This window comes from Lissotriton helveticus, chromosome 11 (genome assembly GCF_964261635.1).
Source record: "Lissotriton helveticus chromosome 11, aLisHel1.1, whole genome shotgun sequence".
Taxonomy (NCBI): Eukaryota; Metazoa; Chordata; class Amphibia; order Caudata; family Salamandridae; genus Lissotriton; species Lissotriton helveticus.
The window spans coordinates 10,186,297-10,206,847 of NC_136072.1; the positions used below are offsets into that span (position 1 = coordinate 10,186,297).

Genomic DNA, 20,551 nt, shown 5'->3' on the forward strand with positions numbered 1-20,551 from the left:
AAGCCGCGATGCAAAATCCATTTTGGCATTTACTAAGCTACATAAAGTCAAGTTGAGTGACATTGGGCCCGATTCACAGAACTAACTTAAGACAAAATCCTAAACTTACTACTTTTGGGATTCACAGAAGTTAGGATTTTGTCTTAAGTTTGTCTTAAGACAGACTTAAGACAGAATCCTAACTTAAGTCTGTCTTAAGACAAAATCCTAACTTCTGTGAATACCAAAAGTAGTAAGTTTAGGATTTTGTCTTAAGTTAGTTCTGTGAATCGGCCCCATTGTGTGGCGTAGTAAAGACAAATTCACATCAAGGCAGCAAATAGTGCTGTCTTGTATTACTTTGCGTTGGGTAGGTGTTACTTGGGTGGAGAATGGGTGTTCCCATTCATCGATCCACGTATTTCGACACACACACAGATTTACAAAGAGTTGTAAACCTGTGTTTGATTCCTTATGGCAGCGGTTCCCAACTGTGTGCCGTGGCTCCCTGGGGAGCCACTAAACATAGTGAGGGGAGCTGTGAACTAACTTTAATGCATCTGTTGTTGAAGGGTCTGTTAGCGTCAGTTAAACCAATTAAACTTAAATGCATGATGTTGATGATTTGTAAGTGACATGCCTAAAACTGTAAACGTAATTCTTAATGGATGGCATGTCGAGCGACTTGAACTCCAGAATTCACTGGACACTCACGTTACAACACTCCCAAAGAAAGCGGAAGACACCTGATTTATTTTGTTAGACTTATTAATAGTTTTGTTTTTTTCCAAATGCATTTTACACCAATGCAAGTTATCAGGAAAGTACATTTGTCCTGTCAATTAAACACACTACGTATTATTAAGTATTGACATTTGTACTTGAATCATAGGTACTTCCAGTACACATTTCTTTTAGTACACACACATTTGCAGACAGGCCTGCTCTCACCTTGGGCACAGAGAAGTAAAACACCATATAAGGCATAATGCCAACATTTGGAAGCAAGAAAGAGAGACGTTTAAATAAAAAAAATAAAAAAGAGAAATTTATTTTGCTTGTATTGATTTGGTGGCAATTTTAGGGAGGAGACAGCTAAAACAAAGCTGTATGTGGTTTACAAAATCGTGAGTCACCCTGCTGAGACAGGTGTGTTAGCACATATGACATGGGTAGAAATGGAAGCGCATGCAAATATTCTTCAAGCGCAGAAACACTTTGGCAATGGGGCCTACATGCATAGGGGTGCTAACTAGTACTGTAAGTGGGATAAAAAGTTTGAGAGGGTTCTCTGAAATAGGCATGGGTAAAGAAGTGTAACTAGGAATATTTTATTAGTAGCGCCGCCTTAGAAATCCGATGCACCCTGCGTATATGATTATAATACATTCATCAGCTTCATCCCAATAATTTTCAGGGGAAAAAATGCAAGTACTTCAGAGGCCGGGCTTACACCCCACTCCCTCCCCAAAAAATAACAGTGGGGAGCCATGGGCAATGGCCAATGGGTCAAGGGAGCCGTGGGTCAAAAAAGTTTGGGAACCACTGCCTTATGGTGTGCATACCCAGCAGAGGCGTAACAAGGAGACATATTTTCATTTCTCCTTGGTACTTTCTATTTCTATGTAGAAAGAGGGATATGTCTCTAAGGATTGTTTTTGTGCAAGAAAGTATTCCTTCCTACACAAAAAATGTCTGCCTGTGATGCAGGGGTCTTTGCACCATGGTACAAGGGCACCTGCATTAGTGCCAGGCAGCCATAACCGTACCAGTGCATAGAGGGAGGTGAACAGTGTCCTTATAAATATGGCACTGTTCAGCTCTCTCCCACCCTCCCAACACAGTGCAGCAACTTGCATGGAGCATTGCATTATGTGAAATATAATAAATATGCCCCTATATGTGTTTTAGAAATGTTCTGTGGATGTTGCAAGATCACATCTCAACTCAGTGCTTTTCAATCATAATTCACAATCATCCATTATAAGACACTATCACAAAGTTTCATGAATACGTTTTATATTTAACAACACTTCATTCACTTCTTCACAGGTGACACCAGAGAAGTTGTGTTGACAATGACTGGAAATATATATGCATTTCACAGTGTGCGGCCTGGGGGCCAATTCATTTATTATATCTCATAAAACAATCTCCTTATAAAGAATACACTGTACAAAATGAACACTCCTCCTGCATGACGTTGTCTAACAAACCTCATACATCTATCAAACATCCTGCACATATATATGAACATACATACTTGTACATGTCTATTTAAAGAAATCCTAGAAACATCTAACACACTTTTTATGCCCCTCTATCACACATCCACAGAAATGGTTTTATCAGCTTATGAGACCTCTTTATCAGTGTATGTACTATAAACCTTTATCAAAACTCATGTACCTCCATCAAACATCTCACTGGTGTTTACTTCTTCAGAAACTCCTCATTGCCCGAGATGCATGTTTTATTTGCTGTGATGTGCACCATGACATGTGCCTTGAGGCTCCGGCTGCTTTCAGTGTGATCGTGTAACAGGGACCTATATCATAAGCATAATGAAAGGGGTCTTGTCGCAAAGGAGATAATGCACCCTTTCCAAAGGTACTTCTTCCTGGTGCAACCCAGCTGCAGGACCACCAGGACTATGAAAGGTCAATGAAGTGGCCCTACAAGCATGGCCAATTGCTCTACACACCAACCAAATGTATCAAAAGTATTTTTGTGTACCCCCAATCTGCTCTCCCTGGGAGAGAAAGACCACCAGACACCAAGGTAATTAATTAAATAGAATAGGGTTGGTTGGGGTGTGAACCATCTTGGTCTCAGGAATGACCTCATAGTAAACTGTCTTTTGCATCCCTGGGGGGCAGACTGTGGGATTAACCTCAATCTGTCATTTTTGGGGGGGGGGGCATAAAGTACACTCAACACCATGGATTGACATTTATTAAAAATTTTAAAAAACTGATGGGAGCCTGCATCTCCTAGCACAATAGATTTATTTATTTATTCGCAGAATGAGTTTGGGATTGTCCCCTCATGATATGGGGCTGTACAGTCCACCCCTAAAGCACATACAGACTCTCCTACTCCTGGAGGACATAGAGTTGGTGCAGAGTTGGTCCCTGAGTGTGTCCTTTGGGAAGAGGCCAGTTTGCCTCCGGTGACAAACAGAGCAGGGGTTTCAACGTGTTGCCATGGGCGCTCTCCTAAATGCAAGCATTACATATCTTCAGTGAGGACTGTGGTCTCTTTTTGTACCCAGCGCACTATGGAAAGTGCATGCTATGTCAAATTCAGGTGCACATTTCTTAAAAAGAGTGGGCGTTGGTCCGTCCTGGCACCGGGGCACATTCCCCACTTCTGGAGCCCAAACAGGGGCTCCAGAAGTGGGGCTAGAATCTAAATATTGTAGCCAGACAATAGAACAAGCAATAGAATTTTGGATTCTTCTAGGCATAGTTTGATATATGAGTCTACAAAGAGGGAGAAACTCTTCCAATTCTGCCACCCTGGGGCAACATAAAGACTAACTGGTGTCTGGGGTTAGATCCCAAGGTCACGACGAACTGACATCCCACACTTTTTTTAAAGCAATCCGTGGTGCCTAGGTCTGCAGTCCAGTTCCAGGATGAGCAACACTTGCACCCCATTCTGTTTTTCACTTTTTTCCCTGATAGATTGGTAGGTTCCTGAGCACACCTGAGGAAGGGCAGCTAGTGGGTAAAAGCCCCAATCTTCCAACCCAGAGGAGCTAAAACCTACCAAACTACCAGTGATAAATATGGGGAAAGTAATAGGGTTGAGCACTGAAGCATTTGGCACAGGTAGTATTTCTTGTCCTAGGGTGAAGGCGGAATGGTAGTTTACCCTTCTTTGCCAGCCGATATGTCAACAATACTACTAAAGAAATCAAAATTTCCTCTCACTTGCAATGGGGAATGGTTACAGTATTCAGGCAGAGGGTCAGCTGGCACCTAGGAAAACTTACCAAGCATGGGCGTTTCTAAAAACTAGCAACAGAGGGTGGTGTGACTTGTTTTAATGTGTTCCGGCCCAGCATGCCCTGCAAACCACAGAAACATGCCAAGTGCACCCTATTGTCCATCTCTTTTCAGGGAGATTTCTGCAGCAGTTTGGCCAGGGTCTCAACACCCTGTGTTCTTACACCTCTCCTGACTGAAATTCTTGCACTTAGGGGCACATTAGGATTACGGTTAATCCGCATCCTCCGGGCCGGCGGAAGCCACCGCCGGCCCGGAGGATGCGGATTAACCGCTGTGGACTGAAAAAAGACCCCCCGCCAGATTAGGATGGCTGGGGGATCTTTTTTCCGTCTGCCGCTTTTCCGCCGCGGTCGCCTTCCGTCCGCGGCGGAAAAGCACTAACATGGCTGGCGGTGTCTATCAGACACCCCCAGCCATATTAGGATGTCAGCGGTCCTATGCCTTTACACGGCGGCATTTCCGCCGTGCAAAGGCATACAGACTTTTTTTTGGTGGCCCGTTGCGGGCCCCCAGGGGTGAAGGGGGGGTGGGGGGTGCACAAGGGGGGTACCCCTCTGCCTTTGCGTGCACGAAGCGGCAGGCACCACGTTGTGCCTGCAGCTACGTGCACCAAAGGAAAACATGTTTTTTTAACATTACGGCGTGTGCTGCTTCAAGCCGCACCCGCCGCAATGTTAGAAATACAGGATGTGACCGCCAGGGTGGCGGTCACATCCTAATTAGCATGGAGGGACTACCGCTGCCCCTGCGGACGGTCCCTCCTCCTCTGGGGTGGCGGACGGACGAAGGTCCATCCGCCATCCTAATGAGCCCCTCTGTGTGGATGGATCTAATACATATCATAGGAAAGGACCAAAACTGCAACCATATGCAGACCTTAATAACAAAACGTTGACCCACCCACTCAAGCAGGTTACTGATTTATCAGGAGAAGGGTGTGGTCACTAGTAGTAGGGCCTTGGTTTATCACTGCAAATTCCAAAACTTTCCCCCAAAAAATGTGAGAAAACTGTAATTTTTTCCAAAATGTGATATTTGCAGGATAGTCTGGGTGTCAACACATGGAGGAATCCGTGTAACAAACACACATTTAGGGTTACTGTTCCTGGAGAGGGAGAGAATGTATAGGCAGGTTGTATGAGACTGGAGCAAGGACATGGGGGCAGTCAGCAAGGCTGTCTCATGTTGCCATCACACAACCCCAGGGGGACGTCATACTTCATCATAGGGCGTTTGCACATCATTGGGCCAGCGCTGCAATGCCCAACGGGTCCCCTGAAGAGTCACTTTAACGCTGATATTTTATTGAAATGCCATATGATGAGTGTAAGGTAGAGTATAAGTGGGGTGGTTTCCAGTGTGTAAAGATGCGAGTTAAAGCTAATGAGGGAGTTCTCCAACTATTTTTTAATAACTGGACTTCCCCGCGTCCTTGTTCCAGACTCATACAAACTGCCTATATATTCTCTCCCTCTCCAGGAACAGTAGCCCTAAATGTGTGCTTGTTACATGGATAAATGTGTTTGAGATATAAGCTAAGGAGTCCCGGCATTGGACCTCTAATCCATCTCCCACTCCCCCCTTCCTCTACTCAGGAAACTGTATGAGGTGGGATCCATGTAAGCCACACCATCCTGGACCTTTATGGGTGTCTAGTTTACAAAAATGTCAGTGATGGTCAACCCTGGGCCCGAATACTGCAGCTACCCACATTGCCATTAAGAATATCATTCTAAAGGAAAAACTTGATGTCTCCATTTAACATTTGGAAGGCATTCACGTGGATGGTGTTTGGCCAAGTACACACATGGGTTTACCATTAATATTTGGAGATCCCCCAGATTATAGTACTTTCCCTCTTAGAAAGGTGAGGAAAATAGGTAAAATACCCAACATTTGGTGTCTATAGAACATTCTTGTTAGGAAACGTTGGTTGTATCGATGAAAGCCATACCATCTTGGATTACACTGCGTGTCTATTTATTTGAAATGTTTGCGGTTGGCAAGATTCCTCGGCAGCTTCATGCTCTGAGAACAAAATACAGCAGATACTCACAGCTCCATAATGAGGGAAGTCCAATAAAAAAATCCTGATGCCTCCATATCCCATTTGGGGTTTTGCAGGTACTGGTGGTTGGCATGCGTCATGCATGTACCACTTTGAGTGGTGTGAATGTGATGCAAGCCTCCCATAAATATGACACTCAGTGTCTTTGGCCAGACAACATTTCCTACCGGACAAATTATCTTTATCTCAAGCTTGCCTTATTCTCCATGAGATATTTAATTTAGGTGACACGTTTATTTCTGTGTTACAAAATCTAGTACCTGACACATTCATTAAGGATTTAAAGGATGAGAAATGTACACGAAGACTTGAAAATTGAGACCGTTAGAGATCTCCTAAACAATTTGAAAATTCAAAGGAGACTGGTGGGGGTCCATTTTGATGAATTTCTATTATGAAGAGTCTATCAATGATTTAAAGACATTGGTGTTTCATTAATTAAGGAGGCTAGTTTAGTAGACAGTAGAATTAGTTTATGGCCACTTTACAGTGTCCACACAACACCATAAGTAGTATCCTTACTCTCATTACTGCAACCACTTTCCCCTGGGGACACTCACAAACCCACTGATCCTGATACACTCACACACCACACTAATCTGATGATGTTCACTCCTTCAGATATCGTGTCATGGATAGCCATGTACTTTGCAGATATTCAGTGGAGTTGGGATATGTTGTTTGGCATCACGTGTCACTACCTTCATTGCTTCTATGAGTGCAGGATTTGCAATGCAGGAATTTTTAACAAGAACATCCATTTATTAGACAGCACCATAACTTTGTTTACTAATGTTCAACTGAACTTTATTGCCATATAAACACATGCATGATTTACTTGCCTTTCAGTAACTTTAAACAGAGCATCCTCAGAGCTATCTCCCATCAGACCTCTGAGGCACCTGGTGTCCCTTCCTGTTGTGATCTCCACTGTGGTTAATTCTCTTTGCAACCTGCTCACTGTGGTATGTGCCTATCTCCTGGTCCAGCGGCAGCCATGGTACAGCAACACTGATGTCTTCAGGTATATTTATTTCTAGATTATCTGTGTGTCATACTGAAAAAATAACTCCTTAATGTGAAACCACCTTCTGACCACCCACAATCACCTCATTTAAACACCTACCACCTGGTAGTTCTATATCACCTCATATACACTTCCACTTAATGTGCACCTACCCCTTGTAGTTGTGCATCTCCTCATATACAGTGCAGCTCATTGTGTACCTAAAACCTGGTAGTTCTGCATCTCCTCATGCACACTCCCATACACGGTGTACCTACTGCCTGTAGTTTTGTGTCACCTCATATATACTCCTACTTAATGTGTACACACCACCTGGTAGTTCTGCACCACCTCATATAAAGTAAAGTAAAGTAAAGTAAAGTCCACATTTGTAAAGCGCACAATCACCCGTAAGGGTCTCTAGGCGCTGGGGGGCCGTCGGGAAGATTAAGCGAGCTATTGCCCAGAGTCACATGGTGCTGGGCTAACCTGCCGCCGGAGCCAGGGATCGAACCGTGGTCCCCAGATTCCAGCGTCAGTCGCCCTGGCCGCGGCGCCACACCTCTCCCACTCAATGCTTACCTACCACCTGGTAGTTCTGCACGCCCTCATATACACTCCCTCTCTATGTGTACACGCCGCCTGGTAGTTCTGCGTCATCCAGTGCTTAGTTTGTAACAAACTAAGTGCCAGGGCCTTTGTTAGGAGGCCACTGCAGCTTGCACTACTAATTGTTCTTGGCAGCGTTGCCAACGACAGTACCAGCACAACTGTTAACCATCACACTCCCACAAGCTTCAGACTAATACAGGGCCCCAAAGCTTCAAGAATTTCATGGGAGGCAGGTACTAGTCATTTTATCTGGAGGATGAATTAATACACAGCTGTTGTTGTACTCAACAATAAATTAGACAATCAGCACCACCCTGTGGTAGACTGTTATAAGTGCTAGTCTCAAAAAGTTATGTGCTGGTGCTGGGCACTGGAAAACACCGGCTCAAATTAAGAACTGTGCATCACCTCATGAGCTCTCCTACTGGATGTGAATGCACCTGCTGGCGGCCATTCATCACCTCATTCACATCTATGTGGAGTGTGCACCCGCCCAGGCTAATCTTCATTTATACCAGCATAATCTTGTGTAATTCCAGCACTTCCCTTTACAATTGTTACATGAAATGGTTAGAATATGCAGTTAGGCACATCGCCTGGTTGCACTTAGTTCTAGTAAAGTTCCTACAACAGGAGAACGGGAAGAGCATAAACAAACCAAATGTAAGCGTATGTTGTGTGTGTCATGTGCAATGTCATGTTTTTAAGCCCAAAATGTGTCTTGTGCCGAAAATGGAGAAAAGGATGCATTTCATGCTAACAAATGATGCAAAATACCAAATCTGGCATTTTGCATAATAATGAGTAATTTTGACAAATTGTTTGCTCCATGCATGTTCCACAAAGGATATCACCCACACGTAGCGTGCACATATCTGGTGTTCTTTCTTCACCTCACTCACATTTATGTGTGGTGTGCACACACCCCCTGATGTTCATTCATCAATGCATTCACAGGTCTGGCTCCTTTGTCTGCACGTCCTGGAGGCCAATCACTTCCACATTCACAATCCTGTTAAAATGTGTACACACTGCCTGGCAGTCCAGCATCACTTCATTCACAATCATACTTGGTGTGTACACTTGCTGTGTGAATTCCCCAGCTCATTCACAATGTTGTGTGGTGTGCATGCACCTCCTGGTGTCAACACCACATTCACACTTCTGCATGTTGTACACGCATCCCCTGGTAGCAATTTAGTACCGCATTCACACTCAGGAGCGTATTTACAAGCCCCTTACGTTGCCAGTGCAGACCCATATCTATAAGGCTACGCGAAGCCACTTTGCGTGGCTTGTCATGGCCTCGTACATATTGTGTAAGGCAAACCAGTGCACGTTGCTGCGTTGCCTTACACTGCGTCAGCGAGGCATTCCATGGGCGCTGGAGTGGGTGCTCCCACGCAATACCCATGGGTTTGAATGGTTTCCCCGATTCACATGGATCTGTAAACCTGGGAATGCATCAAAACTGTATGCCTCTTGCAAGGGGCGGATAAAAACATTGAAAGAAATGCAAGCAGAGTTTGAGGTTTCGGACTCTGAATGTTTCCGCTATATGCAAGTCCGACATTCATTGCCGGCTACCCTGCCTGTAGATGAAGAGCTACTGGAGGCCTCGCCTCTTGAGGACAGGATTTTGGATGGACATCTCCCCGACAAAACAATCTCCCTGATCTATAAGAAACCTATCAATAATAGGGCTGATTTACTTAAAGAGCTTAGGGTTAAGTGGACACGAGATGGAGTAGAACCAGAGGATGAAGACTGGAAATTAGCTGTGTCCTCCCCAAAAGTGGTCGCTATTCCTGCAAGACTTTGGCTGGTACAGCATAAAATATTACATAGGGTTTATGTCACTGGTCCTCGCCTTGTGCAGATGGGGTTGTTGGAGGAAGGAGTATGTAGACGTAAGTGTGGATTAGTGGGTACCTTTTTACATATTTGTTGGGAGTGCCGATATATGACTGAGTATTGGGGTAGGATTCACAATACTGTAGTGTAGTTCCTATATTCCCAATAGGCTCTGCGCATTGGAATAATATATACTGTAGTTTAGACGTAGGACTGAATTCGACTAGGTCTCTACCGAATATATTAAACTTAATAGTGAGTGCCAGCTAGCTCAGAGGTCACTAGAAACTTTCTCGAATTCACAAGAAGGGATTAGTTTCTGACAACCGCATAAACATGACAACTTTGTTTCCCAAGAATAAGAAATCAAATCTCTAGAGTCGCCGAAACAATAGATAGCTATTTTACTCAGTCAATCGTGCATGCTTCGTTTCACCAGAGCTGCAGAGAAGTAGAGAGACGTGCGTTTTCAATAAAAGTATTTATTGAACAGTCTTCTTTCTCAAGCATGGGAAATGAACTGCTACAATCGTACTACTGGTTATAAAGTACACTGCATATAATACGAACAGTATCATAAAGTAGTACTGTAAAAGCATGATATGGTTTCTAAGCCATAAAGTGCATAAAACGAATAGAATACATACATTTATAAATAATGACTAAAAGTACTCAACTGCTTCTAAAATACGCCTACCCTGGTGTACCTAACCTAAGTCTAGTACTAGGGAAGAAGTAAGTGAGGAGTAGTCTAGAATTCTCTAAGAGGTCTAATCAGCTCCGTACCTTGGTTTTAGAATGAAGGAGATCTTGTATCTCTCTCTCAGAACTCGATTTCCCAGATACCCGCAAGGGTAAGCCAGAAACACTGGAGCTGGATTTCTCGGCAAGAGAAAAGACAGCGTCTCTCTCAGTGCGTCAGCTGGAGGGTCGGCTTCCTTCTGCACTTGCTGCTGCAGGGCGTCGGGCAAGTAGATAGTCGATCTGCTCCAAACCACCGTGTGTTTGACTGGGCAAACCTGAGCATATTTATACATTGAAGGTGGCGAGTTTGACGCATGTTTGGACTTAATCTCGTCACTCAAAGGCTAAATTCTTGGAAAACGCCAGGAGTTCTTGGAGAACTTAATATTCAAGCAGGGGGAAGTTCCTAACTGCTGAAGGCGGGTTTTTCCAAGAAATTATTGTTAATTCTCGGAACCTAGTGGAAGTAGCCATGTCGTATTTGGGCTGTGTGGCTTAGACCAAATAGGGTAGTGATTTCTATGCCTATATAAGGATATGATAAAGTGTACCTATATAAGGGCATAAATCGGGAAAATTACACTAGGGGCCTAGATTCGAATACAACAAAACTATTCAGGAGGTCACTGGTGTCTTGCTGTTGCCGGAGGCACGAAGGTGCCTTCTCAATATATGGGAGCCTACTGATCTTAACAATGCGCAAATAAAGTGGATCACACTGAGCTATATGATTGCAAAAAGAAATATCGCCCAACAATATGGTGCTGAATTTCCTCCCACCCTTGAGAACTGGAAGAGGGATTTGGACTGGAGTATGTTTCGAGAAAAAACTGTGTATATTGCGAGAGGGCGTCCTCGAAAATGAGCCGCAATCTGGACTCAATGGAATCAGTATAGGGGAGAAATTTGTACTTCATCTAGAGATTCAATGTTTGATGTTCCTCCTTCCCCGTGATGCTGCTAATGGGTATATATTTCGGGCTTTGCTCCACTCGTTTCACTTTCTCCCATTCGTCTAACGTATTGCAGATTATAATGTGATTCATCTGTATTGTGTCTTTTTGTTTGATGCCTTGAGTTAATAAAAAAGAATTATTAAAAAAAACTGTACGCCTCCCCAGGGCAGGCATAACAAGGAGAAATATGTTTATTTCTCCTCGTTCTTTCCTCTATTTATTATTTTTGTGGAGGCAGGTGCCCCTCCCTGCACAAAAACAAACCTGCCAACAACACAAGGGTGCCTGTGGCTGCCAAAGCAGCACCAGCATAGGACGAAAGGACAGGAAGGCACTGTATTTATTAAGTATGGTGCATTCCTGCCCTTTCCTTTTGACACAGGGCAGAGCTGCAAGGCGACTTGCTGCACAGCCCTTCTTCAGAAACCCATAAATGAGGCCCTCATTGTTTACTGATGACATGGTTGCTCTGCAGAATCAAAATAATAATCATTTAATAATATAATAATCATTTCAATGCTTTTGCATTTGACTCGTGAGGGACACCTAGTAATGACTAGTTGAACTGCAGCTCTTTGTAGAATTGTTTTGATACTGGATACTATATTATTCACTGCCCACTGCTAATCTTGTCCCATAATGCTTTGCAGGACCTTTGGTTTATATGTATGTTTGCTCATAACTGTGCTTGGGGTGGTCCTAAGAGGATGGGACCACCACCGATTCTTTCAGCAGGATGTGCTCTTTGTTTTCAAGGCATCTGCTTGGTTCTCCCCCTAGGTTAGAGAGGATCCCAAAATCATCACCTCTCTCACTGCTTGCTGATTTTTCACTTTCACTTTTGTGAAATGACTATGTATTTCAGCATGTAATGACAGAGATACTTGTTCTTTTACCAAAAGTATATGACGTTTCTATTTTATTAAATGGGAGTTCAAAATCTGTGTCTACGCCCACCCTTATCCATGATACCTACCACCAGGTTCACATGTCCCTGAGACAGAAGAGAAAGAATAGGGTTTAGGCTGTTCAGTTGGCGAAACCCATTACCTTACCAATTTTGGGTTCCAGAGATGTTCTGCTGTAAGGGTAAAGCCCATATTTTTTATCCTAGAAGCTAGCCTTGAAGATCATGGGTTGGGCAAAGGGAACGCTTGGAGGTGGGATACATTAAAAAAACATAACTTCACTGACAAAAGCAGAGGTCAAAGTGAAGTTATGTTTGGCTTTCGTAACAACACTTGAACATATGCTTAAAAATACCTCAGAAATTCGTCCCCAAAAACACATTTAGGGGTCGATTCTGATCCGGTAAAAAGCGCTCCAAATTGCCGTTTGGAGCGTTTTTCCAGTTCGAATCATACCCTACAACGTCCCCCGTACGTACGACGAAGTACGATTCGTACCAGGAGCCGTACAAATCAAATCCGTGAATGAATCTCCCTTGGAACCCGCTGTATGCGACATCTGTACGGGTCGCGGCTGCTTTTTCTGAACCGGCAAGTACGATTTGTGTTGGGTATGCAATGTACGACCCTTTTTCTAAGGGAGCTGGAAACAGCCGTAAAAGCAGAGTTCGCCCCGAAACAGGTACGGAACGGCCCCCCGGGTACGGTGCCCCCCATGATCACAGGGGTACGCACCATACCCCTGCCATCACAGGGTGCATGCACCGTATCCCGCGATCTTGGGGTGTACGCACCGTACCCCATGTACGCTGGGTGTACGGTGCGTACCGCATGTCCGCTGGGTATACGGTGCGAACCCCCCATGATCGCAGGGGTACTGTGCATACCCCTGGATCATGTGGGGGTACGCACCGTACGGTGTGTATGTGAATGTGCGCTTTTCCGTGCAAATTGCCCTTACCTGACGTGGACCGTACAAATCGTGTCCTGATACCCTGGTCCGGATTGTACTCCTCAAGTCGTACGGTGTATGTACGAGTCGTACGGACACGGCTCCGGATGCGAATCGTACGAACGAGAATTTTACCTGATCGGAATCGGCCCCTTAATGTGCAGTATTGATTGTGAATTAACACAAAACACAGATGGCCCAATTCACAAAGGAACTCACGACTCGTAAAGTTATGAGTGAGGAGTGTCTGCACCCATGGGGGAACCTCCATGTTCATTTATGTGAATAAAAACATTTGTAAGTCCATCGGGTTGATTAAGGGTGTGGTCATGAGCATTGCATTTGTTGTGTAAGTTATGGTTTGCATGGCTATAAGTGCGAGTTACGGAATGTGGTGATATCCGTAATTGAGCTTGAAATTGAAATGTAATGAAAAAAATTTACAATGTTCTGCACTGAATTCACATCAAATATTTTTGGGGGGAATTATGTACTAAAAACACCGATGCTTTTCTTGACAGTGCTTGCATCTCTGAAAATGAAAGCATGTCCGCTTTACGAAATGGTACCCGGAGAGAAGCATCTTTTGGGCAAAGTTTTGAAACAACATCTTTATGGGTGATTACTAGTTTCGGCGGCATGATAATTGCATTTATCGTCTCAAAAGGGAAGCCCTTCAGAATGCCCCTGTACACAAACTGTGAGTGTGTTTTCTATGTCTGTAGTACTTTGACTGTTTATGTAATCAGTAAGTAAGTAAAGTTTATTCATGCATAGTTATTTAAAAATATAGCATTTAAAATACATTTGATTTTATCATACAATAATTCCAAATAGTGATTTTAAAACAAAAAATAAATATCACTGACTATGCAATTCTTCCTACCTTGCTATTTTGCAGATTTAAAAAGGCTTTATATTAAAAAACATTTTTAAAATATGAGCTATTGATATGTGTATAAAAGACAGGAGTCCTGTATCTTATCCTAAAGTGTAGATGTGCTGTGCTATGTTTTTTCATAAAGTACACACATGTAGCCATAGTATGTGCCAAAAAAGCAGAGAGTTATATTAGAACACATCATCTATAAATGTCAATTTTAGAGCTTTTAAGGTTTCTCATTTGACAAGTAGTGCTCAGGAGTAGTTAACAGTTTTTTCCCTGCACTTATTAAAAATTTGTGAATCAACAGCTAATCATAGATTCAGTGGATCTAAAGCTTGTATTGATGACAGCTTGCCTACAGGTATGTATTCCCCACTCGTTAAATGGAACTCTGAGCAAACGTCTTCTGTCTTGAAATATTCACAGATATTCACATGTGATGTGAATTATATTTTCTGTCCCATTATTACTCAGCCTACCAGGCACTTCCATGGGTGCCTTGTTCTATTTTTTCCTTCCTTTTTTTTAAGGGATACTGTCACAATGGAAACACATAAAACCAATTTTCAGGTTTCTTGACCATCCAGCTTCCAGATATGGTTGAGACTTGAATATTTATCCTCAACGTCTTGGATGGTAATTAGGCTATAGTTTACCAGCTGTTGCCTATTGCCATCCTTGATTGATTTTTGATTAACTTCATGAGAAAGAGTTCATCTGTTACTGTAGTGCACAGTTACCGGTTTTAATATACTTGCCCAAAACACTGCATTTTGATTTGAAAGGACCTTGCATAAGCCCATACGGACCAGGGGCCCCATCCTCCTTACCTCTTGGTATTACTTTACCGGTTTGATTTTCCGAGAAATGATAAGCGGCCTTCTGCTGTGAGCACGGCTGATTCCTTAATACATGACTCTGTGAGTTTGGTTCCAATGTGGTTAAATTGCTGGAGTGCTTAAAGTGCTCCCTCAAGAACTTTACCCAGATCGCTTCCGTTAGATTTGATTTGAGCTTAATATTTGAGCTGGCGCTTGATTTCAACCATTAACATAGCACCAGAAATGTCTTGAGTTGTTCTTCTTGGAGAGAAATAGGACCTTCACCCAAAAAGTTTGTTTGAGTTTTGTGTTTTTTTTCCTAAACTGTATTTCTGTAGTTTTTGTTTATACTATTGAAAATTCTGCGAAACACAAGGTTTTCTGCAAATGTCTAGGCCAGTCTCCAAGACTGATTCCACTCCATTCTTATTGCACAACAATGTGCCATAATTATTATCTTAGTTTGTTCATCTGAGTTGAATTTATTTTTGTCCTGGTACGTCTAATATTGTGGTGATTGTCCAATTTTTTTCCCAGTTAAGAGGGGCCACATTGCAACAGGAATCTTTACTACAGCAATCATGTACTACCATTTCAGCTCTATCTTTTGTTCTTACCTGTGTGTGCTCAGACCACATGAGCTTCCGATAGTTGTTTGAAGTTATTTCTCCAGATAAGAATGTCGCTTTCTGGTGGAGACAGTTTTGGACACAAATTTCTATTATCTGCTGACCATGATCACTTTTGTTTATTTTTAGTACTTTAAAAGATGTTACTTGGTGCAAAAACAGGAGAGTTACTACCCTGTTATCTAGAATAGAATTGAAAGATGTAGTATTATAGGTCCATTGTGGAGGGGAGTCTTGATCAAATACCCCATTGAGAATTTGTACACCCAGGGATTCTAAATCTTTTATTAGTGGGATTGACAATGCATCACTTGAGCTTTTATGTGTATCTCTCATAGCCTGTGTTGGTTCTGACCACATATAGTCCTGCTGATTTATTTGCTCATCTCACTGACAAGATTTTAATAAGTTCATATTAACGTCCCCTGTTATTATAATAGCTGGAAGTCAACCATCTGAGGAGCTTTCAAGAATTATTTTCAGGAGCTCCGATACCATTGATGTCCTTGTTCTTATACTCAGTGGAACATAGAGATTATTCAGAAAAGAGGATTTTGTGTTTCATGTCACTTTATAAGTTTTAATATTGATATGGTTTCATCTTCCGTATCAATCAGTTCTATTTCTCTCTGTTGGGCAAATGTGGCCAAACCTACTTTTGGGCATCTGGCTTTGTTCACTTTCCTTGCCGTGAGAAATAAACTATGGGTGTTTATTATAAACAGTTGTAATGCCCATGTCTCTTGTAAGTATATAACATTTTAAGTAGTCCTATTTTTTACTGAGATCATGAGCGATTCTTCCTATGCAAGGCATTGGTTGGCCAACCTATATTGAGCTTCACCTTTTTCTTTATATCTAGCGTTATCTTGTTTTTTTGATGCGAGATGACATGCTAGATGTTCTCCGTACCAGGTTTACCAGAATTGAGTATGGTTGTCTTGTGTTCCCATGATTATTTATTTTTGATACCGGATTTACTGGGGCAACAGGGGCTAGACAGGCCAGTAGAGGGGCCATTTCAACTTGGATACCCTGGGGCAGTATGATTTGATTTGATTTTAAAACCTATAAAGCGCAACAAATGCCCGGGGGGCGTCTTGGCGCTAACACTAAAAAAAAATCGACGTCAGAGCAGAGGCAGGTGCATTAGATGTCTGTTTGAAAGAGCCAGGGGGCATATTACCAAGCAATAGCGATAATTATCGCTATTGCTTGGTTAGAGGGAAAAAAATATCGCCGAGCACCGAGGATTTTTACCGCTGAGATACCTTGATATTATCAAGGTTTATCTCAAAAGCGGTAAAAATCCTGCGAAATGCATGAATATCGCTGAAAAATCAGCGATATTCATGCATTATCGTGACAATTCTCTTAGCCATGTTATCCACCTTCCATTGGATAACATGGCTAAGAACTGCTTTTAGCAGGCGTTAGCTTTTGGAGATATTCACGCTTAGCGTGAATATTTCCAAAAGTTGTTAATAGGAGTTAGAGATATTAGCGACTGTTTCAAGTCGCTAACATCTTGGCACGCCCACTTTGCATGTCATTAGTGATAATTATCGCTGACATGCAAAGTGGGCCCCTAAATGCCCGCTATCGCCTACAAGCTGTCGCTAACTGGTGTTAGCGACAGCTTGGTAATAGGGCGATAAAATTATCGCCGCATTAGCGGGCAAAAGTCCCGCTAATGCGGCGATAATGCCCTTGGTAATATGCCCCCAGGTTTTTAGAGATTTCCTAAACATGGTGAGGTTTGGACTATTTTTGATCGTGATTGGTAGGCTATTCCAGAGTTTAGTCACTCTTACCAAGAAACACCTGCCACCCCAGCGAACCTGTTTAAATCTGGGTGCTTGCAGCAGCTTCTGATAAACCGATCTCAGATTCCTAGAAGGAACATATGGGGCATATTATCAAGGGGGTTTATCTCCGGTTTTTTGGCTTTAAAAGCCACGAAAGCGGAGATAAAATTATCTCCCTATTACCTAGCTGTCGCTAACACCAGTTAGCGACACCTAGTAGGAGATAGCGACCATCTTGGGCCCCACTTTGCATGTCAGTGATATTTATCACTAAGGACATGCAAAGTGGGCTTGCCAAGATGTTAGCGACTGGAAACAGTCGCTAACATCGCTATCTCCTATTACCAACTTTTGGAGATATTCGCGCTAAGCGCGAATATCTCCAAAAGCTAACACCTGCCCTGAGCAGTTCTTAGCCATGTTATCCAATGGGAGGTGGATAACATGGCTAAGAGCATTAGCTCGGTAATGCATGAATATCGCTGACTTTTCAGCGATATTCATGCATTGCGGCCGTTTTTTATCGCATTTGCGATAAACCTTGCTAATACCAAGGTTTATTTGTGATAAAAATCGCCGCAGCTCAGCGGTAAATATTTGTCTCTAACCAAGCAATAGCGATAATTATCGCTATTGCTTGGTAATATGCCCCTTGGTTATGTAGCCCTATGGCTGATAGAGCCCTTCAGGAAAAAGACTGCCTAACATTGATATTGCTAGACTTATCGACGGCCTTCGATATCGTCAATCATAATATCCTAATTTCGAGACTATCTGGATGGGGTGTTCACAGTCCGTCATTAAGGCTCCTTCTATCCTATCTTGTTGAACGATCTTTTATGGTAGAAGTAGGAGGTACCAGCTCACAAATTTTTAATCTGCATTGTGGAGTGCCTCAGGGCTCCTCCTTGAGCCCCACGCTCTTCAATGTATATGTGGCCCCTTTAGCTGCTCTGATCAGACAGTATGGTTTTTCAGTAATCAGCTATGCCGACGACACACAAGTTGTGGTGTCTGTTACCAACAATGAAAGCGAGGTGGCAGATCGCTTCAACACATGCATGGCACAGGTGAATAGCTGGATGCAATCCAACTGTTTGAAATTAAACGGCAGCAAAACAGAGGTTTTCGTTTTGGGAACTAATCCTCTGGGCTGGTCGCCTAAATGGTGGCCTACTGAGCTGGGTGAGTGTCCCCAACCTCGGGGTGATTTTTGATGATCGGTTAACCTTTGACAGTCAGATCAATGTCCTTACAGCAAGGTTCTGGGCCATACTTAAGCTGATCAGAAAGATCCGAGCTTTTATTCCCCCTGAGACCCTGAAAACAGTGGTAATTCACTTCGCAATATCCAGGTTGGATTATGGCAATGCCCTGTATCTTGGGATTCAAAATCAATATTTGAGCAGGCTCCAACGTCTGCAGAATGCGGCTGCCAGATTAATCCTGAACATTCCTAGGTATGAATCAGTGGCCTAGCGACTGGTGGCACTCCATTGGCTACCTGTCCGGAAAAGAATAGCTTTCAAGGCACTTTGCATCACCTTTAATGCACTTCATGGTAGAGGTCCTCTCTATCTGACCTCCAGAATAAAGTACTATGGCGCATATTACCAAGCAATAGCGATAATTATCGCTATTGCTTGGGTAGAGACAAAAATTTACCGCTGAGCTGCGGCGATTTTTATGCGATAAAAAACTGCCGCAATGCATGAATATCGCTGAAAAGTCCGCGATATTCATGCATTACCGAGCTAATGCTCTTAGCCATGTTATCCACCTCCCATTGGATAACATGGCTAAGAACTGCTCATGGCAGGTGTTAGCTTTTGGAGATATTCGCGCTTAGCGCGAATATCTCCAAAAGTTGGTAATAGGAGATAGCGATGTTAACGACTGTTTCCAGTCGCTAACATCTTGGCACGCCCACTTTGCATGTCATTAGTGATAAATATCACTGATATGCAAAGTGGGGCCCAAGATGGTCGCTATCTCCTATTAGCTGTCACTAACTGGTGTTAGCGACAGCTAGGTAATAGGGAGATAATTTTATCTACGCTTTCTTGGCTTTTAAAGCCAAAAAAGCGGATATAAACCCCCTTGATAATATGCCCCCAAGTGACAATAGTTGATTCTTATTATCTTATGGGTCTACAAGTTCAATAAATTCTACGTTCACTGAAAAGATTTCCACTAGAGATGGCACTGCCTGAAAAGGTTTAAGAATGTTGCCTGTATTCAGAATATCATGCTTACCTCTTGATTGGTATTTAGGCGAAAAAACATTTTTTAATGGTAAATTCCATCACATTTTGGACTGATTCTTTTGTGGTCTTCCATATCCCCCATTTTTGGCAGCAGAATCGTCTATATGGATTTTATGTTTTGGGTCGTTCCAATCTCCGCCTGCCAGTACTTGCAATGCCTGTGGCTTCACTTCGAGGTTGGTTATCTACCCCCCTGTGCCTGTGACCTTATGTATTATTGCATTCTGTTGAGGCTATGTCTCCTTATAGTCATTGCATTTCCCAAGCTTTTTATTTATTTTAACACAAACCTCTTTGTGTGGGGATGATATTACTTGATCTCTCTCACATACAAGCTCTTTTAGTACTCTGGAATTTTGACAAATATCGGGAAAGGCTTAATATTTTTTTACCAAGCTTTGTCATTGTTTTCAGGTTTTGCACACTCTTGTTTTTTTATGGTTTTAGTACATGTCATTACTATATTTGGTCCTTGTTTATTTCTTGCTTTATGCAATTGTCTTTTTTGGTTATTAGATTTTTGGGGTTCTGAGAAAGTTAAACATGCTGTTTGAGATCAATTGATTTCTTGCAGTGCTTGAAACAGCTATTTGAGAAACACTGTTTTCCATATTATTTGTACCTTGGAGAAGAAATCCAACCATATTGCTTATTTGTTTGAGTGGTGACTTGTCCTGTATAGAGGGTTACAGTTTTTCTTCAACTTTATCTACTTTTATTTCCTGGGGAGATCTACCAGCTTCTTTTGAATGGTTTTGTTGCCTATCCTGTGGATGGGCTATTCTGTTTCTTGGAGATTTTAAAATAGCTTTTTAAATCTTCTATCAAAGCAGTCATTGCCTCGGAAATTGTGAAAGGTTTGTTTACCACTGGAGCAAATGTATAGTCTACAGTGACTGAGACCGCCTACTTTTGTACACGATTGATCAAAATATTTAATTCAGTCATGTTTTGGTCAATTCCAAATACTGTAGCTGCCATTATGTTCAATAGATCAATTTGAACATCCTTTTACTCTCTGACTGACATGAGAGGGCATCCAGTA

At 42.6% G+C, this 20,551-nt stretch overlaps 1 protein-coding gene across 1 annotated transcript in view; it reads left to right on the plus strand.

Moving 5' to 3' along the window:
* The window catches only part of LOC144792084 (putative cation-transporting ATPase 13A4), a 439,619-nt gene that overhangs the window by 393,665 nt on the left and 25,403 nt on the right, over window positions 1–20,551 (plus strand). The window contains exons 28-29 of the mRNA XM_078666936.1: window positions 6,913–7,087; window positions 13,617–13,795. Coding sequence (XP_078523062.1) covers window positions 6,913–7,087; window positions 13,617–13,795 — 354 coding nt within the window. The remainder of the gene's footprint in view (window positions 1–6,912; window positions 7,088–13,616; window positions 13,796–20,551) is intronic.